The sequence below is a fragment of the Cyanistes caeruleus genome, chromosome 1, assembly GCF_971803275.1.
Source record: "Cyanistes caeruleus chromosome 1, bCyaCae1.hap1.1, whole genome shotgun sequence".
Classification (NCBI taxonomy): Eukaryota; Metazoa; Chordata; class Aves; order Passeriformes; family Paridae; genus Cyanistes; species Cyanistes caeruleus.
Genome location: NC_141701.1, coordinates 70469387 through 70496757, shown reverse-complemented (window position 1 = coordinate 70496757; position 27371 = coordinate 70469387). Strand labels below are relative to the sequence as shown.

Genomic DNA, 27371 nt, shown 5'->3' with positions numbered 1-27371 from the left:
TCAAAACAATTATTGAGTTTGAAAATACCACACAGTATTTACAAAACCTGCTGCTCTTCTTACTCAACCTGATTTCTGTATGTTCAGCTTTGAAACCAGTTAGATTATTTATATTTAATGTGTGGTATCTATAGAATTAATCTGTATAGAGTGCTAAGCACATATATAGATCACTTTCTCTACTGTGAAAATAAGCAGATGAACCTAACAAGATGCTGTTTGAATTTTTAAATAAATTTATTTTATAAGCATAAAAACACTTCAGCAGTGCCATCCACTAGGAATGCATGATTTTAAGGAGAAGGATGCTTATGGGTAAATGTTGAGATTTGTTTAGCCAAAATTGCAATGAATTTTCTTTACATGTTCACATAGAGTTTTTTTGAAACCAGATTATTTCGGTGTATTTCCTATGCGTGGATTTTATAGTCTTTTAATTTATTGGAAAATACATAGAACCTTGAGACTGAAGGTTAATCGAGCTAGACGTTTTAACATGTCTTTATTTCTTTTTTTTTCTTTTTTTTCAATTTTTCTTTCCCCTTCACTCTTTATACCTCTATGGCCCTCTGAACAGCACTGAAGATGATAACCTAGGAAAACTTTCTCAGGTTCTACTGGGATATTTCTCTGATTGGGACCACACATGCACACATTCACAACATGGGTAATTGTAACTAATGTAACTATTTCCTTAATTTAAATATTGAATATTTATTTGTTTGTTTGTTTGTTTGTTTGTTTTCTTTATGTGTAACAGATTATCTTAGGCTTTTTTTTTGGCAGTATGGAGTTAGTGACAAATGGCTTCTGGTAAAGGAGCTGGCATCCAGGTGAAGAACAAAATAGCATTTACTGTTAAAGATGTGATCCATACAGCTTAAAAGTCCGTGGGAATTTTCTGTTTAATTTCAGGATGATTTTGATCAAGCCGGTATCCATATGAAGGATGAAAAGACAAATAGGCAAATACTTGTTAGGAATTCTAGATTTCCAAATTCAGGAATGCAGTGATGACTATGCTTTAATAATTGCTGCGAATATGGGACATGAAGTTCATTTGATGCCTATATAAATATTTTTAATAAATCAATTTTTTTAAAAATGAGTAAAATTAGTATCACTCTAGACACAGCTTCTGTTGTGGTTAAATGCTGAGAAGGTAATTCATTAGTACATTTGCAGACTAAACTGAGAGTTTGTGTTGATCTATTGGAAGGGAGGGGGGAACTGCAGAGAGACCTGGCATGGTTGGATGGATGGGCAGAGTCCAGTGGGATGAAGTTTAATAGGTCCAAGTTCTGAGTCCTGCGTTTTGGCCACAATAACCCCCTGCAAAGTTACAGCCTGAGGACAGTGTGGCTGGACAGTGCCCAGGCTGGAAGGGACCTGGGGGTACTGGTGACAGCCAGCTGAACATGAGTCAGCAGTGTGTCCTGGTGGCCAAGAAGGCAAATGGCATCCTGGCCTGGATCAGGAATAATGTGGCCAGCAGGGGCAGGGAGGTCATTCTTCCCCTATACTTGGCACTGATGAGGCTTCACCTGGAGTGCTGTGTCCAGTTCTGGGGCCCTTAGTTTGGGGAGGACATTGAGACACTGGAGCATGTCCAGAGGAGGCAGCAAGGCTGGTGAAGGACTTGGAACACAAGTGAGGAATGACTGAGGGAGCTGGGGTTGTTTTGCCTGGAGAAAAGGAGACTCAGAGGTGACCTTATCACTCTCTACAACTTCTGGACAGATGGTTGTAGTCAGGTGGGGTTGATCTCTTTCTCCAGGCAGCAACTGATAGAACGAGACGACACAGTCTAAAGCTGCGTCAAGGGAAACATAGGCTGGATATTAGGAAAAAGTTTTTTATGGAAAGAGTGATAAAGTACTGGAATTGTCTGCCTGGGAAGTGGTGGAGTCAAAATCTCTGGATGTGTTTAAAAAAAGTCTGGATGTGGCACTCAGTGCCAGAGTCTAGTTGTGGTATTAGGGCATGGGTTGGACTTGATGATCTTGGAGGTCTCTTCCAACCTAGTCATTCTGTTGAAATTCTGTTGAAAAGTGTTCAGCATGTCAGATCTGCTCATTACTCTCTGGATTTCTTCTGTTAAGTGACATATTCCTTTAATTTGCTAGTTATAATTTTATTATGTTGATTCCCCTTAGAAAGAATAATTCATGCTGGCAGATGGAATCACCTCAAGATTCATGCAGATGTGTGTCTGAACAGGAGGTATGTAATTTTTTTATTTACTTATATATGTAAAAAATATCTGTGTGTATATTACCTTGAATTCCTTGGCTACTGTTTTTGAAGGGCTGGTGAAAGTGATGAGGAAATAAATCCTCACAGATTTGACTTTGTAATGACTGAAGATTTACTTCTGTTTCACCTAATGAAAATTTCTTCTTTATCTATATGAACATATGTGTGCACTAGAAATGGCTATAGATTGATCTGAAATAGAGACAGCTTAACTGTTTTCAGAAGATGCAATTTACTTTAAATATGCTATAGTACTCTGATTAAGAAAAACTGCCATGTAAAACAAGGTTAAAATGTAACATTTCCATAACATCTGGAAGACTACCTACTTTCAAAAGGAAGGGTGGGTGAACCTGGCTGGTAGAACCCACCATGTAATTTACAAATGAATGAGATTTAATTGTTAGAGTTTGCTTTTGGTTTAGATTTTGGATTTCAAAATACAACAGGCTTCAAGAAATGCAGGATTTTGAAAAATATAATGAATTTCTGACCTTCTTTTCTGCTGATTTGCTATGAGTAAGAAACAAAAATATGAAACTGTCTGAGGTGACCAATTTATTTCCACAAAAGGGAATTTCCTATTAAAAAAGTATATTTTGTTTAAAAATGTCTAATTATTTAGAGTAAGAGTTGCATATAAAGTACAGCAATAAAGTTTTGGGAGAAATGGAAGTAGGAAACTTGTTTTTTCACTTTTCTGGACAAGGAATAAGTTTGTCTCTAATACTAAAGAGACTTAAAATACAAGTAGGCTGAATAAAATACAGATGGGAACTTTCACAGGGAGAGGTCTATTAACCATAAAAACTGAAAGAACTCACTTGACAGTGGAGGCAGAACTTCTGTCTGTGAGCTATGTAAGAGCAATCTTTGAGAGTGAATTTTTATTTTCTGTAGGGTTGAGATGTCAAATAAACATTAAAATTTTTCAGTTGATTGGCATAAAGTACTTTGTAAAGTTTCTGAGATAATTGAGTCTAATATCTGTCACTTTTTCTGTGGTTGTGAGAATGTCCCACTGAATCATTAGAGGACATCTTTTATTCTTCTCTGCATCTCATCAATGAAATTTTTAGAAGCTTATAACATTAATTAGAATTTTGTTTTCATCTCATATTTATCTGGTGCCTATTTTGTGTTTCTTCTCAGGAAAAACAAATAAAAAGGAGTCTTGCCTTTTTCATTGCTGTAAACTTTCCTAAACTTATATACAAGTTTTGATGTTTTCAAAACAAACTGACTGACAGGGCTGCAAGAGAAATCAAAGGGATTTCTAACATGTAGGTGGCACAATCATTTGAGTTGCCTTATAAACATAAAACTATTCATAATTTATTGAAAATCTGTTAAAGCTGAGAAAGACAAATCCAGTTTTAAAAAAATGCTGTAAAATCTACATAAAAATAAAAAAATAAAGCTAAATATAGTGCCACTGTTTTTAAAAAGTGCTTTACTTATTTTATGTATACTTTTTTTCAGATATGCCCAAGTTTCAATACCTCTGCTCCCTACGTAAAGAATAAGAAAGGACATATTTTGTATAATCTTTCAGGGTTCCCTGTGGAAGAGTATTTAGTGAGGTCTTCCAGCAAAACAAGGTAACCATAAAATATCTAGCCTTTGTTTATCCCTTGTGTATGAACTCCACAGTCCTTTCTGAGCCAAAGCATAGACATTTGTCATGGAGAATATAAGTTGTCTTTGTCTGGTGATTGTTATCAAGGTGTAGAGTTAAACTGCTATTCAAGGTAACATGAAAGACCCTCAATGGTCACATCTCAGAACTTCCTCCAGCAGCTGCATGGATGATGATTACCTTGAGGCATACTCTGGAGTTTCTTCCATGTAGTGAGTTATTTCAGCATCTCAGAGATGCATATCTAAACCAGGTGAACAATATAATTTCCATTCCTCAGAGACTCAATCAAATAAAGGTGGATATGCTCCAATTAATATTTTCTTTGAAGTAAGAAGGGCTGGTATGCCCCAGCAGTACTTCATATTATGTGATATAAGCAACAGAGATTATCTGCTGTGTTTTGAAGATTATTTATATGCCTTTACAACTCAACCACTGCTGATAATGTAAGCGGAAATATTAGACCATGTGTGCTTTTATCGAGGAGAAGGAAGTGTTAGCCACTTATGTATTAAAAGAAGGTGCATCTGATTTTATATACATAGAGGTAAGCATCTTTGGATGAAAGATTTGAGCTAGTATATGAATGGTTTAGAAAGAAATAAAGCTGTTTAAGATGCTTCTGGAAGTCAGTAATACCTCATTTGCTCACAACCCTTCCCGTTGCTCAATTTCAGCCTTCAGAAAGCAAAAATTCTTATCTAAGGGAATACCTTTGCTGGAAAAAAGCCAGTAATATTCACATGATTAAAAACTACATTGTCCCCCTCCTTTTTAACAAAGAAGGAGTTTGTGAGGAGTGAAGTTTTACTTTCAGTTGAAAAATAAAGCATTAGTGTAGCTATCTCGACTTTACCCATGCAAGAAAACTGCAAAGCTTAAAGCAGATAACTGTTTGTTACTTTAATTTCTACTACCAGATATGGTGGTTGGTCTTTTGGACGGATGAAAGCATTTGAACTTCCAGATAAAAAATTGAATAACACCAAATCTCAGCCTCTGGCTAAGGTAAGAGTTGCATATATGTGTGCACATCTGTATTGATTACTTTTTCAGACTTCAGATATCACAACACTTAGCAAATAATAAGTTATTACATGAAATCCTTGCACTTGAATAATGGGGAAAAATCCTCTGTCTCTTATAGTATCTCTGTTCTTAATTCTTGAAGTATTCTCTTGTGTTTGAGAAGCAGTTTTAAATTGGTCAAATTATATACCTTTTTTGTTCTTTTGGGGTTTTTTATTTTTCCAGTGAACTCATTTTAGAATTTATGTTTAAAACTTGCTTTTAGATAGTCAGCCAAATAATATTTTCAGTTTGTTTTCTACAAAAAGCCAATGTCAGAATTGGCCAAAGTGCATTGAACATCACAGTAATGGGCTGTTATTGATGCTTTTTCATGACTAAAAGGGATACTTTGCTTCATTTCTCTCACCACCCTCCCTTTAAGAATAAAGATATCTTCTAGGAGCAGCTTCTTCTGCAGAACAAGTATGCTATTCTTTTCTGAAAAGAACCTTTTGAAAACATTCCATGGAAAATAAAATCCCCTGCATTGGTAACTGCTTGTTAGCCTCCAGGTCTCATCCCAAGTTTTCACAATATGGAGACACGGTACCTCTCCACTGTCGGCAGTTCAGAGATGGGACTCCAGGGAATGGCAATGATGAAGTTGATTTATTGATTACAGGGCTCAGGTGATGCAGTCTTACAGCCTTGAATAGAATTTTCCACTACCGAGCAATAACCACATTGTTTATGTTTCTTATCAATATTGCTTAACTACAATCTTTACAGGTGCAGTCTCACATGACTACCTTAAAATAAAACACAACATTCCTTTTCCTTGCCCTCTCAGATCTCTGTCTGAAGTTCTCATGGTTTCTGGCCTACCAGGGCCAAGATGTCCACACCATCAATCAATCAATCAATCAATCAATCAATCAAATCTTCGGTAATCTCTGCTCCACTGGTCATCTGCTCCCCCCATACTCCACCTTTCCTTTTTGCATACCAAAAAGGAAAAGCTCTTTATTTCAGTTGTGCTTAGAATTATCCTTCCTCTTTGCTTTTTGGGATACATTCAAATGTAGATGCATGACAAGGAGAGGAACAGCAGTCTTGGAGAAGTATTGATGCCTATCTCTGATTTTGTATTTGAGGCAAACAAGATTTGTTAAGAGGAAGCTGTGCATTTTTCAGATTCCAGATTAGGATATGAAAGAAACATGCTTCTGCATTGAAATTTTTTTTTATGTAAATATGGATTTTATTTGCTCTTATAAAAAAAAGGAAAATAAAAAACAGCATAAATAAGCTCCATCCCAAAATCCATTTTGAGACTAAGTGTTATAAAAAAATTCACATTTTCTCCAGTCCAATGTCATTTCATGCTTAGTTTTGCAAAATCACTTCCTGTTTCTAATGCCTTTTCTGTATATTTTTTTAAAAATCTCTCTATTTTATATACAAATCTGAGCATATATAGATTTTAATTTTGGCTATTTGTAATCTCTCTTCTAGTCCCATATATTTCATAGCTTTGAATGCCAGTTCCATCATTCATTCATGAGAAACCTGAAAGTTTTCAGCAAGATTTATTTTTTTTTCTGACTTCCATTTTTTTCCTGTGTATCTTCTAATCATTTTAGACTCTTGTTTTGACATGCTTACACTGTGGTTTTTGTCAGGTCCTTTTTTTTAGTGTGTTTTGTATAGAGCTCCACCTGCCATCAGGACAGGGATAAATTATAGTTATACTTTTAGTAATTAAGCTTCATATTTCTGACCCAAAGCAAATAGTGGAGTAAATTTATAAAGGGAACTGTGTTATCTAAAGCATCTCCTGGAAATGTCTTTCAAATGATGCGATGTCAAGTTATTGCATTAACTTTTCAGTAACTAATGACTATATTTTTACTTTGACCTTTCTGGTTTGTTCATGAGACAGCAAATGTACCATTTACATAGTCTGGTATGCAAGGAAATGAGAAATTTGCATTTGAAGAGAATTACTGTATGATTCACTTCATTTAAGAAAATTTCTGAATCTTTATACATTCTTCTCCAGTACTTGAAAAGCCAACGACTTTTTTTGTTCAAATTAAAAATATTTATTTAGTAACTATTTTACTCTACCTAATCATACTGTGCTGTATATACTACATACATGGTATATGCATGCACATAAAGAATGTATATATTGCACACAAGAGACAGAATATGTTTATGACATGACAAATATGGCTAATTAAAAACACCGATTATTGGCACTATTGATTGGTGCTATGTAGCAAAAGCACAACTTCTCATATTTTTGTATATATATACATGTAGAATATACATGACTGTATATTCTTTGGCTTCCTTTGGCAATATGGCCAAAAAAAATAGCTTCATAGTTGCTGTTTTTTATAGCATAATGAAATATAAGAAGAACGTGTGGTAATTTTAAACGCTGCCGAAAGGCAAACGGTACTGTTCACTTCTCATTTGGAAAAGTACATTTTTCCAGTCCCGAAGGTTGGGACTTGAGGATTTACAGAACAGTAATTGTATAAGTGTCCAGAGGAAAAAATTAAATCTTTCTAGTTTAATATCAATCATGAATCTGGTCCAGCAATGCCTAGGGACTTCTCTGCTCCTTCTCATCCTTTTTTCTTGATAGGTCAAATGTTAGCTGAAATGTCAGTCTAGCTTTATTCAAGTAAAAGATTACATAATAATGTAAAACATGTCTTCACAGAATTTCAATCTGATATGGTCAGGGGTTATGTTTTTCCTTGGGATATAATTTCCCTTAATATGGATATAATATAAAATAAAATAAAATATAATTATATTGATGTATATAGTTTTCTGTTCCTCAGCCTTTTTCTTCCCTCTGTAAATTATTACCTGTGTGGCCCAAGAGAAACATGAAAGATGTTTCAGCTAGAGCTAATACATTTTCTTTTGTTATATTTTACTTTTGCTAACAATTTTGAGTAATAAACCAGTCTACAGAAAAAAGACCTTAAATGTACCTCCTGATGAAGTGAACAACCTTATATGTCTCTTTTTCCAGTTTATAATAAATTAAATATCCATCTTCAATTTGATTATTTCCTCATGTTTTGATTCAGTTACATAATGCAGCTTGGAGGATAATTCCAATTAGCATGTTACGTATTGAAATATGTTGTTATACACAATGCCCTATTGTGGTATTCATTTGAATACTGGTTGAGTTACTATATTTCAAAGGTGTTCTCTGAACATTTGTGAACTTTTCCCTGCCTGAATTAAATGTGGATGCGTTGTCAGAATTTTGCTTTGTTGTTTTTTAAACTGCCTTTATTTTTCCCAATGCAATAGACATAATTTCAGTGGAGTTTCATTATGTATATATATAAAACTTTCTAATCTGTGAAAACCTTTCAAAAAATGGTAAAATTAGAGATGTGTATATGGGGCTGTGAAAAATACAGCTTACCTTTGATCAATTTGTTTCTGTCTTTTTGCCCTGGTTGCTATATGTGCAGGAGGTCCTGCTGTGCAAAGATTTTTCAGTTTTCTGCAGAAATTTCAAGTTCTCTTTCACTACATTTTGTTAAAGACTGCTCTTGTTGGTTAATGAGTGGGAGATCTAGTATTTATAATAATTTGTGGGAACTGAACTGGAGAAGAGCAAGGGAGTTTCACTACTTTGCAAAGAGGGGAAGATGTTAGGGTTTGTTCTTTTTTCTTTTCTTTATATGTGGGGACATAAGGGTTTGAGACATTTGAGTACCATTACATGGCACATGGAAAATACTTAGGGGATCAGGCCCAGCAAATGTGGATTTAAGAAGAGTGTTAAGGCAATAAAGATGTATATTAAATTCTATTCACTTTGCATTATGATTCAGAATCCAGAGAGACAGTGAGAATTGCCCTACCTAGGATGTACAAAATGCAGAGTACAAACAGCTGATATCAAAGAGGGAAAGGTTAGGAGTTTTTCAACTGTTTAAAAAAAAAGGGGAGAAGGAAAAGTGCTATGATGTAAGGAATGGATAGTAATCAAATGGTTTTAAATGTCACTGAAACTGAAAGTAAACGTGCATAATAATTTGATCCAGTTTTTGGAATGGATAATATAGATTCAAAGGTACTGTGATTAACAATAATGGATGATAAGAATCAATTTCACTGCAGAGGAAACTCAAACCTCAGTATATTTGGTTTTGGGACATATCAAGCTCTCAGCAATGGTTCTAGCAAGTGGAAGTGAGGATTAAGAGTATTTTATCAAGTCAGGGTGAATCTGCATGATCTGTATATGTTACAACACAATTGTTTCCTTGTGGTCTTCAGAGACTGTCTTGCCTTGTCAGCCTTAAAGTTTATCTGCATCAATTTCCTCCATGTTTAACAAGCCACTGATGCTTGTTGGAGATAGCTTTGTCTATGGAACAGCTTCATACCTTGTAAACAGTGCCTTCTTGATTCTTTCTTTTCTCTTCTTTCTAGAATATTCTGTTCCTAGATATTTTATGCTGTATCATATGCAGGTATTATTTGGGGAAATCTTTTGGAATTCCAACGATTCTTCCAATTTTAGCATTAGTTTTAGTCATCTTTTTATATTTTTGATCAAACTTGCAGGTGTTGTTTTCACATTGTTCTCCCTCTATTTGTTCAATCACTATGCAAAGGAAGAGGGACACAGTGTTCCATTAAATCAGAGAATCTCAATTTAATAAGAAACATATGTGTACAACTCCAACAATAGAAAACTGCTGCATGCTGTTGAACAACATATGCAAATCAACTGATTTTGTTCTGCCTAGTTGACTTCCTTCTAAAAGTAAATGTCATAACAGAAGAATTACATATCCTTCATGCAATTTTTAAAGGTACATGAGCTTTCAGATCAGCATCCAAATTGAACTAATTTTTGATTGACAATTTCCATTCTTTCTTCCAGGTGTGGTATAACCAAAAAGGTTTCCATTCACTGCCATCCTACTTAAATGAACTCAATAACTTAATTCTGTGGCTGAATTTACCTTCTAATGTGGATTGGAGACAGTATGGTAATAGTTTTGCTTTGCATTTATTCATATATATTGGAAAGTAGTTTTAAAATAAACTATAATACTAGTAATATGAAATTGTTTCAGTTTACAGTAGGATTTCAGAGTCTCATTTCTCTGGAGGGTGTGAAAATTGGAAAAGTGAAAATTTTAATTACACAGAAAGTTTGTATAGAGAATGTACTACACAGTAAGGTAAAATTTGATTTTAAAGCTCAACATGCCATAATGAGTTCCATACAGAGACTTTCCTGTGGAACAAGTAAGTGTAAATTTTTTAAGTAAGTGTGATTTGGGATGTTACTGCCTCTGAAACTACTGCTAGGGCTTAATTCAATGGAATGATTAAGGTACAATATACTATGGATTTATAATTTCTTTGGCACTCTACTATATACAAATATCCAGGGCAAATCCAGATTAGCCTGTAAATTAACACAGCAATGTGATGTTTCATAGCATCCTGTTACTCAAGGAACAGGAAAGGCTACTGTATCTTATTATTGTGCAAAACAAAAAAGCAATTAATATATCTGCTGTGAATTCTCTGATTCAGATATCTCTGAGATCTCTGAACTATATAAAATATTGTGAAAGTAAAAATTTTATGAACTAACATCCCAAAAATGACTGCAGCCAAAGACTCAGCTGTTAACACAGATGAACTTTTAGGATGTGGCAATCTAGTTTGAAATCTGGGCTTTATTAATTCAGAAGTTCAGGTTAACTTCTATTCATTCCAGTTCCTTTCATTCTTTAAAGTCTGTTAAAAAGGAATTGGTTTAAAGACATTTTAAAAGAGATTATGACCAATTTTTAAGAGTACTTATAAATTTAGGATGGTTGTCTGTAATGGTAAAATGAATTTAAGTGTTTTATAATGAAGAAAGAAGACTGAATCAGTGAAAATGGGGAATGAATCCTGAGAAATCTAGAAACAGATTCATTAAGAAAACTTTCTGGAATGTTAAGAAAAAAGAGTAATGTCTTGTTTTCAAGATGGCTGGAGTTTTATTTTACTAAACGAATTATGAGAATGGATCAAAGGTAATGTGTTTACACAAAAACTTTAAATGAAAATTAATCAGATAATGAGAATTTTTAATAGAAATAAGTTTTTAATAATTTTTCACTGAACTTCATGAGTTGCACTGATGCTAGCTTTTTTTCTGTACCATTAGATTACCCATTCTATAACTTAAATGTTTGTGTACCCTTGCTTTTATATCTATCATGGAGGATCAGGGCTTGTTGTCCTGCTTACACTCAGAGAAAATTATATACAGATAGCCCAAAGATTGTAGGAATGATGTATTTTTTGATATTGCATGACACAGAAACACAGCAAGCACAACAGTGCTTAAGAAATACTTCAAGTCTTGTACTAACATTTGTACAAGTATGGGCTCATTGTATAATCTTGTGGCAGAATATGTTAGCTGCCTGCAGAAACAGAGTTTAAGAACTAGAATGTAATTTTTCTATGTCTTCATCTATTGGAGAAGTGCAATAAAGATGGACTGATCATGCTCTTGAAGCATAATGCAGAGGGAACTGTCACAGAAATTCTGGGAAGAGAGGTCAAGTTACCTACCTAGATATCTGTATGTATGTATTTGTTTGAGTACTCATATTTGTATATGTGTCTGCATGTGTATATATATATGCGTGTATTTTTTGCGGAGACCAATACATATGTTTATTTTATTTCTAAAAAACTCAAGAGTTTTCCAGTGCTACATGAGCCACGTGAACTCAGTTCACTTTGACTTTTAACTTTCTCTTATTTGAGGATACTGTTCTAACAGAAAAGAACTATTCATGTAATTCTGTTATTCAAATTGTTATATGCAGTCTTGTAAGTCAGCAGTCAGAAGACCACATACTGTGTTCCAACACTGAAATCTATTATTTTTATTTTTTTTTCCTTCTTTCAAACTCTGTTTATAGACAAGGTCAGTTCTAGAATATTGCTGAAAATTGCTGTGAGGAAGCTTGTTGAGACTTTGCAGAAACATGACTTTATAGATCTGCCTTGCATTAATGACATATTATTTCACAAAGCAACATTTTTCCTGTCAACAGAACCTGTGCTTCTCTATTACTTTTAAGTGACATAAAAATAATTTGGTCCTTTAAAAGGGGCTGTAAGGATGAAGTGTTTTCTTCTTTCACCAAGAAAAAAACCAAAAAAACCCAACCAAACAAAAAAAAAATTGCTTCAGTTGTAAGCAAAAAGCTTACTACAATAGAGTAGTAGCATTGCCATGGATGTAAACACAATAGCAGCCAGCAACTATGATATGGAAACAACCTTGAGTGAGGTCAACAAGATCTGTAACTTGCTTAAGTGCTCATACAAAAGCTAAAAACCCTTTCACTTTGCAGTAATACCCTATGTGTATTTCTTGAACATGAACCCTGCTGGAGTTCTCCCAAGATCTTTGGAGAAGGGAAGAATCCTAACAAACCATATGCTGAGTTCTACCTGATTTATCTGCAAGGAGAAATCCAGTAACTTTTAGTGGAGATCAGTAGCACTGGTCTAAGTTTGTGAGAGGTTTTGATAATAAGTAACTGAGCAGAAGGCTAGTTGCTTTTGTCTAGTCTTTTCTGTAGTCATGAAGATACAGGGAATATAGACTTATGATTTGTTATGGAAGTTTGAAGGAAAAGATTTTACCCAAGAGTATAGAGGACATATGCTGCCTTGCACTGGTTTATATCCATAGGGATTTGTATCTATTCAAAAAGCTTTGAAAAAATTATTGCTTTTTGTTCTGTCAGTCCAAGTTACTAACTCTTTAGCATGCAGCAGAAGGAAATTACATTTATTTAGTGATTGAAAAATCTGTCCTTTTTGCTATTGTGTAATCTGATCTTCAGATACTTTCTCTGCAAAGCAGAGAGATTCCTCCTCACCCCTGTCTCTTAACAATTTGGGATTATTGGTAAACTTTGCAGTGAGTATGCTTGGAAAGTTATAATGTTTGTTTCTTGTAATTTTTATGTAAAGAGTGGTTTTTCTGTTGAAGAAAATGTGTATGCCCAGCTGGAGATGAATGTAACTTGTTGGAGCAACAGAAATATGCCCAATCAGTTTATGTGAATTTATTGTACTTAATGGGTCAGATGTCTCTTTTGAAACAGCAGTAATTTTTTGTATAAAAATGTCATTTTCTCTATCATGTGGATATCCACCCCTACGTTTATCATCATGTAAGTCTGTGACACCATTGTGGGAAAAAGTCAGCTCTCTCAACTGTTGAGGAAATCAAATGCATTCTCTTTCCTAGTGGGTTATAAATTCAGTGGCAGATGATGAAAAGGAACATGTTAATAAATTAATTTAAAAAAAAAGTTTGTAAGACACTTGAACAAAGAAAATAAGATTCTGGAAAGTAAGATGCTGGAATTTTGTCAAAACCCTTTACCTCTGACTGGTATTCTAGCTTGTGACTGATGTTTTCTAATCTCTTCTGAAATGCTGCATTCTTACAACTAAGTAATTTAATTGTGAGCAAATAAAAATGCAATAATAAGAGGAATAAAAACCTAAAAGGCAATATTTTTTGCTTAAGCTTAAGATAGAAATTTTGATCAAGTTCACACCTAATTGTATATCATGGAGTCAAAACATTTTTATCATGCTGGAGTATAGGAAAAGGACTATAATCTCCCTCTTAGGGTAAGACTATATAAAGAAAAAAGGAGTGGTTGTCATCTATAATGGTATCTGTAAAGTAGAGTGGTCAAAAAGGGTTCTTACATCATTGTTCAAAGAACAAAAATGTCTCAATATAAAAGGGCCTTCTGCAATGCGGCTGCCCCATCTTAGGCTTCCTATTGAAGTAATTGATTTTTAAAAAAAACTTTCATACTAGTATTCATTGTAAGATTTCATGTAGCATCCTCATTTATTTCAGGTTCAATTCTTCAATAGAACAGAAGAGATCAAGGGAGTAATTTTCAGCTGAATTTTGGTAGAAAGCGGCTCTATAGTTTCCTGAATGCTTTGCAAATTTTCTTTAAACCCTATTACAAAGGAAACTGTGAAATGGTCTTTGGGTGGAACCTTCTTAACCATGTCTAGTTAGTAGGGAAAACTAAAATAGAAACCATAAATGATGATGATGCTGCCTGTGAAATTCTCCATAAAATATAAATTATAATTTTCAGATAATAGTAATGTCTCATTTTATATATATATATAATTATTTTTTCTTATACATAATATTTTATTTAATCCGCAATAAAATATCTGGAATAAAGAAAGCTAGATTGGTCTTCTATTCAAGTCTGCCACAATCATGGTATTTGAAATCAGTAGCACAGATCTAAACTGATCTATGTATGCAAGACTTAGCTTGACAAAAGAGACAGTTTAAATAGAAGTGCCAAGAGACAGATTCAGGAACACCCAAAATATAGTGCAGAACTACAAAATACACCTAAGGACAGCTCTGACTAATCTACAGTGATGGCATACAAGCTTGAAGAACTTTAAGATTTTTTTCATCTAGATTTCTCCAACTGATACTGAAAAACTATTGCTAGGTTCGTATCGCTTTCCTTTTTTTTGCTGAAAAACCACAAATTTTAAAGTGTGTTTATGTGGCAAGTTGCACCCAGGTGGGATGGACTGGATGACCAATGTCTTTTCTTCTTTACCATGTACAGGATGGGAACATCCAGCTCTCTAAAGTTATGCCAAATTGTGCATGCCTTTATTTTCTGACAGAGGGTCAACTGGTTTAGATATGAGATAAAAGATCTAGAGCACTTTCTCTTGAAGGCACAGATTGCAGACTGTTAATAAGATGTTGGTATAGGGAAAGGTGTCCTGAGTTTTGTAGCTCCTGAACGGCAACAGGGCACAATGTGGAATGTTCACAGCAAACCTGTCTAATGTGGATGCATTTTCCTTTTGCCTGTGAGCTTTTCTATCCAGAATGAAAAAGTATAGTATTTTATTGTAGGAAATGTTACAATCTTTCTAATATTTTATGAAGAATTTCTTTCAATATGTTAGGAATGTCTTTTTAATAAATTAGAACAAATTCTACTTTAGGTTTTGTATTTGGTCTCTTCTGTGATGTAGAATCTGTAGCAATATATAGCATTGTTCAACCAATTTCTGAACTTCAGAATGCAGAAAAGCAACTACTTCTTATATTTGTTCATTAGTTTTTAGTGGTTCCAAACTCTGTAAATCACTCAATGGGAGACACAGTTTGGTTTTGGAGACTGGTGTTTGATCTCTTTTCTATTGATTACTAAGTATTTAGCCTTTTTATTCATACATGTAACAAGTGTTAACAGTGTACTCCAGAACTTGAAGACCTTATTATTCCTTAATATTTCATGATCTACTTTTCTTTTCACAGGGATAACACTCTATAGCCAACCATATGGAGGAGCCTTGTTGGATGAGGATAAAATGTGAGCAAACTCTTAAAATGTTTCACAGCAACAATCATCAGACAATTGAAACTATCAATTAAATAAGAATATGTTTCCTGGAATAGATGCTGTGAATTGATAGACACAATTCAGTTCTACTGAGTGAAGCATTTTTTAGTGTGGTCTGTCTGTCAGGTCCACTGTCCATACCAAAAATGATTGCAGTATTTTGTAAAAAAAAAGTATTGAATTTATGCTGATTGTGTCATAACAGTTTTAAACAGGGTAACTGTTTCAAATGATTTTTGAGGGTTTAAATTTTAGTTTTCTGTAAAGGGGAAATATTTACATAAGCTTCGTTTTACAACTCATATACATGCTGTGCTCTGTAACTTACCTATAGTTTTGTAACTTCAAACATCTTTTTCCTGTTCTTTAATTACATGTTGACAGTTTAGAGACATTTTGTCCCTGCTCATTCCAGGGTGTTGACAATCCTTAAGGTCCTTTCCAACCCAAACAATTCTGTGATTCTATGGTGTTTAAAATCAGGATTAAGGTCCTACTGTCTAATGTTTTGGTAAGAAGTTGGCCTGAAAAATGCTAACATTAGCTAGTTTTTCCCCACTGTGTTTTCATTGCACTATTTTGCTTTTTACCCTAGAATGGAGAATGTTCGTCAATGTGGGGTAGCACTGTGTATCATGCTGGGTTTCTCTATCCTTACTGCATCCATTGGAACTGCCATAGTCAAAGACAGAGTATCTGGGATGAAACGCTTGCAACACATCACAGGCCTTGGTTACAAAACTTACTGGCTTGGTAACTTCTGCTATGATATGGTATGTATTATGTAGAGCAGCATGTGCTCAGGTGTAAATTTTAGGCTAGTTTCTTATAAATGAGCAAAAGGAGATATGGTCATAAGATACACGAATAAGACTTGTGCAAAGGGACAGCTCTTGGCTGACATGTTAAACATGAAGTCACCATTCCTACTTTTATGCAGGGTGGGGATTGTGATCCTTGCTTCCCAAAGTTGAATTGTAAATGATTTTCTAGCTTTAGCTATGTACACTGTTTTACAAATAAAAGGAAGTTGGCTAATCAGCCTGTACAGAGTCTTCCACACAGCAGCTCATAGCAGTAATTTCTGTGCTTTGAATTTTGCCATGTACTGGCAAAACCTTAGAAATTAGTGGAGAAAACTGAAAATACTAGTCAGCTACTTTAAGGGATAATTGTGTTACATATTGTTGTGGATAATATGAGAGATACTTATGATCAGTACCTTTTATTTGTGTCAAGCAGTGGAAGAGGCAGCAAAAGGAAGTGGTGGAGTCACCATCCCTCGCAGCATTTAAAAGCAATATAGATATGGCACTGAGGGATATGATTTAGTAGTACTTGGCAGCGCTGGATTAATGGTTGGAACTGATATTCTTAAGGTCCTTTCCAATCTTTAGGTTGGATTCTATGATACCTTGGTCAGGAACAGAAATTTTTGGAACACTCTGTTTTCATTTAGACCATTCTAATTCTGAAATATTAGATGTTCACACATCCATGCTTGAAATCAGAAGAATTTTCATACTTGAGCAAACTTGAGATAAGAGCACATTTTTCCAAATGTTATTTACTTGGCCAGTCAATCTTGGTATTTCTTTTTTCTGCTGCTTCAGATAAGAAGGCTTGGTTAAAAACAGTCCAAGGTTAAACTCTTTGTGAGCAAAGTCAACTCCTCATTATTTTCTGCCAATCTCTCAAAATGTTCTCAAAAATTCAACACAGTACTGCATGATCAATCATGACGTGGGAAAGAGCAGACACTGCTTTAAATGCTAATTGTGCTGCAGATCATTTAGGGACACTGAACACATGAATATATGAACTGTCAAATTTTAAATCCCTCTACATATTTTAAGTATTACAGGCTGTGTCCAGTATTACTGGTAGCAGAATCTTTACTTGGCCTGCAGAAGGATTTGACTTAAGAAATTGGTCTCATGAGAATCAGGCCGTTCCTGCTGTTTTATAGGCATGAATAATATTCATTACTACATTCAACAAATGGAAAAAGTGCAAGTGCTAAGAAGATTTAAAGAGAAATAGAGACATTTTATTAAGTTTGTGTCACTAGAGGGGTAAAATTATTTTGTTGTACATGCACAACTTCTGCAATACATTATGATTTCTTGGTAAGATTTCCAATATAATATGATTTTAAAGTTATTTATTTACTTCTAGACAGAAGCCCCAGGTCTATTGAAAATTACTGGGACTCAAATGTTTTGTGGCTTTTCTACAATCTTTTAAAACAGCTTCAGGATAAATGAAGCATATATCTGTGGGTGGTATGTTATACTTCTGTATGGCAAAGAAAAGGTACACTGTGAATAAGATGAGAACATTGCATCCATCTGCATTTTACTCCATTGCCCTTCTCTTAAAAAAAAGTATGTTTTCCCAGTAGCAAAGACATGCCCTCTGGTTTAATTTGGAACTAGTTTTCATTGTACTTCAATATGAAAGTCTAATTTTAACAGTATGTTGTTCTTATACACTGAATATTTAGGTGGACCTTGATTTGTTGCCTCTATTGCAGTTGTATCTCAGAATTTCAGTTCTGTTAGGTTAAAGCTATAAAGCTAAATTATAATAAGCTTATATATAAGCTTTTTACATAAGCAGAAATGGAGGCAGTCAGCACCCTAGTGAACTCAGGTTCAGTGCACAGAGCAGGCGGACACTGAAAATGAAGCTGAGTACATATTTTCAATTCCTGATGTTGCTATTTTCAAGCAGAACCCCTCTCTCTTGAATATTTGGATATTAATCTCCTGTACCAATCCCACCCTGCCACCCTTAAGTATTTGGTTGCCATTAAATCAAGAGACAAAACAGAGAAACTGCTTTCCCTGTTGCCTAGTGGCTGTAAAGGTTTTATATATTTTGTCCATTCCCAGTAAAAGATGTAATTTGCTTCATCAGCACATATGGTCCTTCATTAAAATCTCTTTTAAAATTGCATCATTATCATTCACCCATATGAATGCAGCACCAATCAGTGAAACTGCTGTTTCTGAAACCAAGCCTCTCTATTCACAGTGTAATTTGATATTTTGGAGCAATAGCCCCACATGGATTCATTATCTGCAAGAGTTGGCTTGATAAATGGATGTATTGGAAAGGTCAATAGAAATAGGATTAAGGTGGATATTCTGTAGTCAGATGGTATCATGTCAGGTTGTTTCACCTGTAGGAGGCAGTTTCACAGCAAGTACGGACTATCAAATCTCCAAACTCTTCTGCCTATTTCTTCCTAACTTATGATTGTATTGCAAGTATGGAGAAATTAATTTTTAATACCTTTCAATGCAAATTAGTTAGACCAATAAGAGATGCTCACCTGCTCAATGTTTTTCTTCCTTCTGTTTCTAGGTGTTTTACATGGTTCCAGTGACTCTGTGTATTGGTATTATTAGTGCCTTCCAGCTATCAGCCTTCACTTTCCAAAAGAACTTGGCAGCCACTGTTCTCCTGCTGATACTCTATGGGTATGTGATTGGAAATGGTACTGTGGAATTACAGCTTTTAAGAAACAAACATGAATCTTTAGATGTAGTTTGCACCTGCTGCTGGATGCATGGTTTTCTGTCTTTGTAAGTGATTATGCTTCAGAAAAATATAGTAAGAAAACACACTGAAACATGAGTTTGAAAATTAAACACAAAAAGTGGAGTGAGATTTTCTCACACCCCAAGCAACCAATGAAACAAAACAACAAAAAAACCAATCCTGTTATAGAAGGTTAAAATAACTGGTTAAACAGAGGACTGATATCTCTATAAAAGTAAGCGTGTTCAGCCCTGGGATCAAACAAATTAATAGTGTATTCTGTTGTCTCACTAGAGGGAAAAAATTAAAGTTCTTTTGTTGTACATGCACAACTTATGTAATACACAATGATTTCAGGGTAAGATTTCCGAAAGAGTTTGATTTTAAAGTTATTTATTTACTTAAAGACAGAAGCCCCAGGTCAGTTGAAACATACTGGGGCTCAACTCATACTGGGACATACAGATCTTCCCATGTGCTGTCTAAGGTGATGTTAGAAATGCTGAGGATGAATTTTTAAAGGAAAAAGCTTCTGAGAAGTTTATTTTTACTTATTTCAAGTAACTAATTGTTGCTACTCTCGTAGGGGAGAGTGCATATCTTACATGACAGATATTTAGATAATGTTTAGCTAATAGCTGCTTCATGAGAGGATGGTAGAGAATGAAAGAAGAAAGAACTTTCTACAACATCAGGACATACTCAATTCCAGTAAGAGTCTTGGATAAACCCTTCAAAAAACCTCCCAACTTAATATATTGCACCTTGAAACTGTTTTCAAGGTTTTGTGCCTTGAGCAACTCAATTTTTTGAAAACTGTTTAGGTATCCACAAAGCTGGATCTTTTCTTTGAAATTCTAGCCTAAGTTTATTCAGAACCAGACTTCGTAATTGTCCTTCATCAAATGCCCTTTGCAAGCCATAACAAGCCAAGTCCTCTCTTGTAAAACCTTCCAAATTCCTTGCATAATTCTATTTAGTATTTTTACTTAGAGTACCAGTTTGAGCTCATCTTTCAGGATGTGAATAACCAAACTAGCAAGAAATATTCTAGAGGTCATGATGCTAGGCTGTTGTAAATAACATGTGTGAAACATCCAAAGTTCACCATTTCCTTCTCTCTGTATCTTGTGTACAACCCTCACTTCCTTTCTTCTGCACTTCCTTCAAGTGATTCCTTCAAGTTAAAGGCACAAATTCTAACCAGTCTTAGTGCAAAGGTTTCGTGCTATGAAATCTCACACCTTTTCTTTTATTAGCTTTACAACCATTGAATCCTTCTTGTGATCCAGTTGCTGTCATATTAGCAAGGCATAGGCTTCTGTAGGAATCTTAGCCAAGCAACAATTGAAGCGCATAGTACAGACCTTTATGTCTATTGAAGTCATAATATGTTCTTTCTGATGTGCTATGGGCCTTGGCCCTGCTCACAGTGTACTATCAAGTGCCAGTTATGCTGGCATTGTTTTAAACAAAATGTTGAGGTAAACTTCGAGTATTTTAGAAAAAAAGTCATTGAATGAAAATGGATCTTATTTTGTTGACTGCAGATGCAGCTTAATCAGCTCAATATAACCCCTAGTTATATATATAACCTCTAGTGTTCAACTCTGGCTGATATAACAGATGTTGCAGTGATTTTTAACAAGAAAATCTGTGTATTCAATGTGTATTATGTGTATTAACATATATTAAAGATCCAAAAACTGTCTGTAAGTTTAACATGTCTCAAGGACATTGATAAGCTTCAGAGTAGCCATTTTTCCTAATCTACACTTTATTCAGCCTAAGTACACTGTAAATGTGATGAAGCCTATTGTGGCCATTTTATTCTTCCCCAGTACTGTGCATATAATCCTCAGTCATATGCATGCCATTATCATCTGCGTTTTTTTCCTTTAAAAATGTTTTTTTCCACTTCAGGGTACATTTGTGCAGATTTTCTTGTCTAGGACAAAGAAATATCCCAGATATATAAAAAAGTTAAAGAGATGAGGGTGTGCTGGAAAGAATAATCAAGTTACTTAGTTTGCTACTTTAAAAGTGATTTCCTTAAAAGTGTAACTAAACTACATCTTTCGCTTTTAGATGATTGCAGAGATGTTTTCTAGTCCAAATGCTAAAGCAGTTTTGTCCAAAATGTTCTGTCCTTTATACTTAGAAAATACTAAATTGCAACGGCAGCTGAAGGAAGAAAAAGAGGATAGAAATGTAGCTGTGACTGGCTGCAACTTTAAAGGCTACATTTGAACATCATATAATTTTAGGATTCTGAAAGTCTTACTCATTTCTTAGCAGCTATAAGCAAACAAATCAAATTTTGCTTTCATTTACAGCAGGGCAACAGCACTGTAAATCATGTCTCTTTCCTGAGCTGTTTCCAAGGATGGACTTTTATTTATGATATTGTTATTCTGAGAATAGTGATTTTGGTATGTGCATGAAGGGAAGAAAAGATTGTGTGATTAAGACTGGCAAAAGGATGCTGAAAAGTAGAGTGGGATCCTGAATACTTACAATTTCATTTGAGACTCAAACATTGAGTCATTTAACCTTTATCTTCCTGTAAACTGAATATAACATTATTATTACTTCCCCAGCAGGATTTGCAAGTTTGTTTTTTAAGGTTTTGGCATTCTCCAATGCAAATGATTAATCTACAAAGTACAAAATGCTAAATTCAAAAGGGACTTCTACTTAATTTAGTAATCTAAACTACACTTTAAGGCAATGAAGAAGTGAATTCACAGATTTTTGGCTAATTGCTCCTGCATTGAGCTCACTATTAAACCAGTTATACATATTAATATTATATAGGAAGTGTTTATATATACACTGCACCTACCCTTTTCATTGTACAACAGTGTATGGTGATACCTATGCTCCTGTAGTCCATACTGCTTGTTTGATAGATATATCTTGCATTATGTTGAATGAAAAATAAGTTTTCTTTACATGTCATGCATGCTCTGATTGCCTGGGCCTTGTTTTAATCTTTATAAACATCTCTTTATAAATAAAAACATGTGCATGTGCATGCTCCATTCTGGATAGGCATCCTTTAACTTGTCATAATGGAGGTGCCTTCCTCCTTCCTTTAAAGATTCTCACTGAAGATGGTGTAGTCATAGACATGCTGTCTTATCCTCATAGTTTTATGCACTCATTTTTGATACCTATTACTCTACTGACAACCTGGTTAAGGTAATAACATGGTCTGAGGATTTTTCAATTTTTACATATCACTGGCACAATATACTAGTTCCAGTTCAAAAATTGTTTTTTACTTCTTTTTATTCTCTTTGCTTACTACCTTATTTTTTTTTTCTTTCTATGAAAGCCTCTCAGAAAAGATAACTGCTCAGCATCCATGATTTAAGCTTTAAATATTTGGTTTTAATTCTATATCTGTATAAAAGGTGCATGGGTTTGCAATCATTCAGAAATCAGGACTGCAAGCTGTCTGGAACAATCAAAGTAAATATCTGCAGCTCATATATGCAAAAATGGATCATATCTGCAGATAACATGGCAGTAAATATGTGTACATCTAAGGAAGTATAAGCCCATTTTTTAAAGAATATGTGTTCCAGATTTGTCCGTTTTTTCAATCATTTGTTCTGAAGAGTTGTTTGCCTGCCTTAAAAATAAGAAACAATAATTGCAGTTTTTCTAGTGTGATAACTGACTTTTTTGGGGGTGGTGAGGCAAAAACATAACTTACTCGTGACAGTTTTGTTTCTTTAAACCTTCAGATATGCAACTTTACCTTGGATGTATCTTGCATCAAGATTCTTCTCAAGTTCAGATGTAGCTTTTATTTCTTACATCTCCTTAAATTTTGTGTTTGGCCTGTGTACCATGCTGGTGACTCTCTTACCTCGCTTGTTAGCTATAATTTCCAAAGTGCAGGTCAGTATAAAATCTTTCATTTACCTATTTCATAACTGAAATGTATACACAAACATACATACATATATATATTTAAAAATGTTCTTATGTGTGTTTATATATTTATATAGATAAGATTTTTCCAGAAAAAAAACTTATGGTTTTTAAATATTAATGGTTTTTCTGTCCTAGAATATACTGTATTGACTTACCATCTTGAATTACTTGTCTGTAACCCAAAAAAGCATGCTGTAATAATGGAAAAACAGTGTTAATTGAACTTTCACATTTTCTAGACCATTAAGTTGTAATTGGCACATAAATGGAGCTGTTCTGGTCCATTAAATAGATTATGTACATTGTAAAATGTGTTTGAATGATATTGACATAAGACATAAACTGCATATTCCTAGGATTATTAATGTATTGTATGAATAGTAATTTATACAGTGCATTCTCACTCCTTGTGTGTAATTTTAATTAGTCATAATGGTATTTAAACAACTTGAGGGAAAGGAGTTCCAGAATGCTTATGGCTCTTTTCATGTACAGATCAAAAACTTGATGTTTGAAGTCAAATCTGGATTATGTGTCATGCAAGTGTGTAAAAAATTCTGTATTCACTTGGGTTTAAGTGTTCAAATATTAAAATACTAAGGAAATAGAACAATCATGGCTATATGTGTTTTGATACCCTCAGTGAAATTCTACTAAGAATGCCATGGCTGTACAAAGTCTAAAATGCAATATGATATGAACCCTGTCCCCAAAATAGTTCACAATATGCACTTTAGATTTCAGTTTACCATGAAATATGAATGCAGTATCCAGTTTTGCAAGTGTGCTTATTAGGCTGTTCGAGAAAACTAATTTTTTTTTCTTTTTTCTTTATTCTCCTCAATCCTTGCCGCATCTTAATGCAGAGTTTTCAAAGCATCTACAATATCCTCAAATGGGCATTCATCATATTCCCACAATTCTGCCTAGGCCAGGGTTTAATAGAGCTTTCATACAATCAGATCAAATTTGACCTGACCAGGAACTTTGGAATAGATTCTTACGTGAGCCCCTTTGAGATGGATTTCCTGGGTTGGATTTTTGTGGAAATGTCCCTTCAGGGAACACTACTACTTCTTTTACGCCTTTTCCTTCATTGGGATCTCCTCTGGAAAACAAGGTGCGTTATCATTTGTATTCTGCCACAGTGGGTATTGATCTAATTTTTGGAGAAAGAAAATGGTATGTTCTTTTGAACAAATGAAGATAAATACTTCGACAACATGGTGTGCCTAAATTAATGTAAACTACAGAAAAAATACAAGGAGGTTTTTTTCCCTTGAATTCTGATGAGAATTGATCACTAAGTGCTAAGGGTTTACAATCAGGAAAATAAGAGTTATACAGAGTGCAGCAACGACCAATTTGCAATATATCACTTACTATCATCCTCTGTTGTAGAGGTCATTGCTCAGTTAACAGCATGGACGGAATGGAGAGCCCTTCAGAAGATGCTGATGTAGAAATGGAACGACAGAGACTCTTCAGTGGAAGAACTGGTAATGATGTCCTACTTCTGTACAACCTCAGGAAGTGTTATGGAGGTTTCAGTAAGAAGAACACAGCTGTGGAAAACATAAGCTTGGGCATATCAAGAGGAGAGGTAAAGGGTCTTCTTTTCCCCTTTTATAAAGTAACACTTTATTCTGAGCAATTGTTGATACATACTCAGTGTGTCTGCAGTGAAAGGCCTGTAGGTAGCAGCAGAAAAAATTAAATTGTAATAATTTCTGAAAATCAATAACTGGATAAAAGCAGAAACTCAGGTGGTGCTGAAGAAGCAACTGTTAATTTATTTTTTGGTTAAACATTCAGCAGTCTTAATTTTTTTTACTTCTTGCTTATCTTTACCAAATTGCTGTATTATATGCTAACATAAAAACAAGTAAGGTAACATAGTAGTTTAGTGTTCAAAGAGAAAACATATTACCCAACTCAATAGCAAACTATGGACTGAATTCTGAATTTGTTACCACAGCACATTTTTAGTACCTGTTGGGCTGAAAATAACAAGGGATGGTACCACCATTGCGATAAAGGTGATTTATTGCTCAGATATATCAGATAAGGCATCAGTCTCAAAGGCATAAGAATTGGAGGAGCAACAAGTCAGCCATAGTTCAAAGGTTTCCACATTACACAGCAATAGGTAACATTTTGGTCCAATAGACAGTTGACATTGAGTTTGTTTTTACTTAATTACCCATCACCTTTGCTAAGTTCTGCTGCACAGCATCTGTTTTTCAGCCAATAGACTGTTAGGTCACATCAACACATCTTACCTAATACACTTACTTACTTATGGCATATTCTTAGTTGCATTTATAGGAACGTAAGTTTTTGACTTCTCTAGTTAATGTCTGTGTACCTTTACTATTACATTAATCCAAGCTCATTCCAAGGCTGCAAATTAAACCCTTCAGTATCAGTGGAAGTTTCTATTTTTCCATTCCCCACAAGTACCCACCACAGTACATTTGAATATAGCATTTACAAATAAACTGTTTCAATAAATTGAAATTTAGTGCTGAACATGTTTGTGCTTGGGGGCTCTTTATTCATTATTAGGATGGTTTGGGGAATTATAGATATTAATTTCAAAACTACTGATAAAGAAAAGATGTTTCTTGGTTGCTAATGTAAAATTGGAAGATCTGAGAAACTTGCACATGGCAGCACAGATGCAGTGATATCCTGCTGCTTACTGATCAGCTGTTGTTGTAACTGAGATAACCAGAAGTATGTTATTGTAGATTAAAACCTATCAATAAGAAAGTTTATGAAAAAAGTATTTCAAAATCATAAACGGCTATGGGTAGACTTAATATGAATCCTATCCTATCTTAAGCATTAAGTTATTGCACCTAGAAACCTGAAATAAGTGTTCAAAATGAGTCCGTCTCTTGGATGTTTGGTGTTCACTTGTACAGAGTGAAGCAGCTCATGAGAAGCTTGGAAGTATGGACTGATATCCAGGGTTTGGAAGTAGGACCTAAAATCCTCCTATTGAAATGTAGCATTTACTAATAGTACAGATAAATAATGAGTTTAATTGTTGGTCAGGGTTTTAAGAGGAAGGCTAGAATCCTAAATAAGAAACTTCTAGTAATTGAGGGTCAAAATATGATATGTATGGGGTTTTTTTAAACTAATTTTTTGTGGGAAAGGGAATTTGCACACACATTACATCCATATAGTTTCTTATAGACATATAATAGGAAATGTGGGAAGTGGAGAAATTTGAAGGGGTAATATTTCTTATTTTTTTCAGTACAGCATATTTTTTGTATTATTATGATTGTTATTATTACTATTATTGTTATTATTATTATTATATCTCTGATAGTGTTTTGGACTCCTGGGAACAAATGGAGCTGGGAAAAGCACAACATTTAAGATGCTGACTGGAGATATAATCCCATCTGCAGGACGGGCTGTAATCAGGACTCCTACTGGGTAAGTAACACGTGGTTTAATCAGAATAGTGCTAATTGATAATGCACATGATCAAAGACTCAGCACATCTTCAGTCCTTTATACTGTACTCTGGGGACCTATTTTGTTCCCTTTTAAATGTATATTGCTTTGTTGCTGTTAAGTCCCTGTGGAAAAGTATTTTAGCGTTATTTAATTCTGTTTGATAGCTCTGTCAATTTAGAATAAATTTGTCTGGTAGCAAAACAGAAACTCTACTTAACATACATCCTTTTAAAACTTGTAAAACAACATTAACATATGTTCAACTGCATGGAAATATTTCCCCCATACAAATACTGCATTGAAAGTTTTCCAGGCTTAGGAAGACAATCAGTGCTTCAAGTGGGTAATTTTAAAATATTTTCTTACACTTACGTACTTCAGAGTAATTAATTAATTAGTTGATCAATATATTATGTAATTAGGGTAAGAGGTAGTATTGGTGAGATTTATCATTCTGATGGAGTGATAAAAGAATAATGTACTTTGGGTTAGATATAACCAATACTTTTCATTTTTCCTAGCAAAATTAGAGGGGAAAGAAAGTAATTTTCTTCAGTCAGTAGTAAATATGTATATGCACACATAAAAATCGATTTGGGACTTTTCCTAAAGGATGTACATTTCAAAATATTTTTTGGACAAGGACAGGTCAAGAGTTTAATTAAGAAATTTTTAAAGGAAACATTTTTAAATTTTCAAAATGGTAAGTTGCGTTTCTTTGGTTTAGAAATCAAATGCTTTCATAGGTCAGTGTTTCCTTACTTCACAGAGATAATGATCATCAGATTTAACTTCAAAGAATAAGTAGTTTCAGTCTTTGCAAAATTCAGTTTTCTGGAAAATTTGCACCTTTGAAACAGACAATATCATCACTATGAAACATAATTTTACTTCCGTGTGTTTTTTCATTATTTTTTATAGCAAATCATAAAAAATGATGATCAGAAAGCAGAAATTATTTT

General features: G+C 34.3%; 1 protein-coding gene across 1 annotated transcript in view; it reads left to right on the top strand.

The window, feature by feature from the left end:
* LOC111925366 (ATP-binding cassette sub-family A member 13) overlaps window positions 1–27371 on the top strand; it is a 145263-nt gene that overhangs the window by 54166 nt on the left and 63726 nt on the right. The window contains exons 20-31 of the mRNA XM_086880899.1: window positions 578–667; window positions 2157–2223; window positions 3739–3857; window positions 4819–4906; window positions 9852–9960; window positions 15348–15402; window positions 16028–16205; window positions 18805–18920; window positions 22737–22893; window positions 23796–24049; window positions 24331–24532; window positions 26276–26385. Coding sequence (XP_086737025.1) covers window positions 578–667; window positions 2157–2223; window positions 3739–3857; window positions 4819–4906; window positions 9852–9960; window positions 15348–15402; window positions 16028–16205; window positions 18805–18920; window positions 22737–22893; window positions 23796–24049; window positions 24331–24532; window positions 26276–26385 — 1545 coding nt within the window. The remainder of the gene's footprint in view (window positions 1–577; window positions 668–2156; window positions 2224–3738; window positions 3858–4818; window positions 4907–9851; window positions 9961–15347; window positions 15403–16027; window positions 16206–18804; window positions 18921–22736; window positions 22894–23795; window positions 24050–24330; window positions 24533–26275; window positions 26386–27371) is intronic.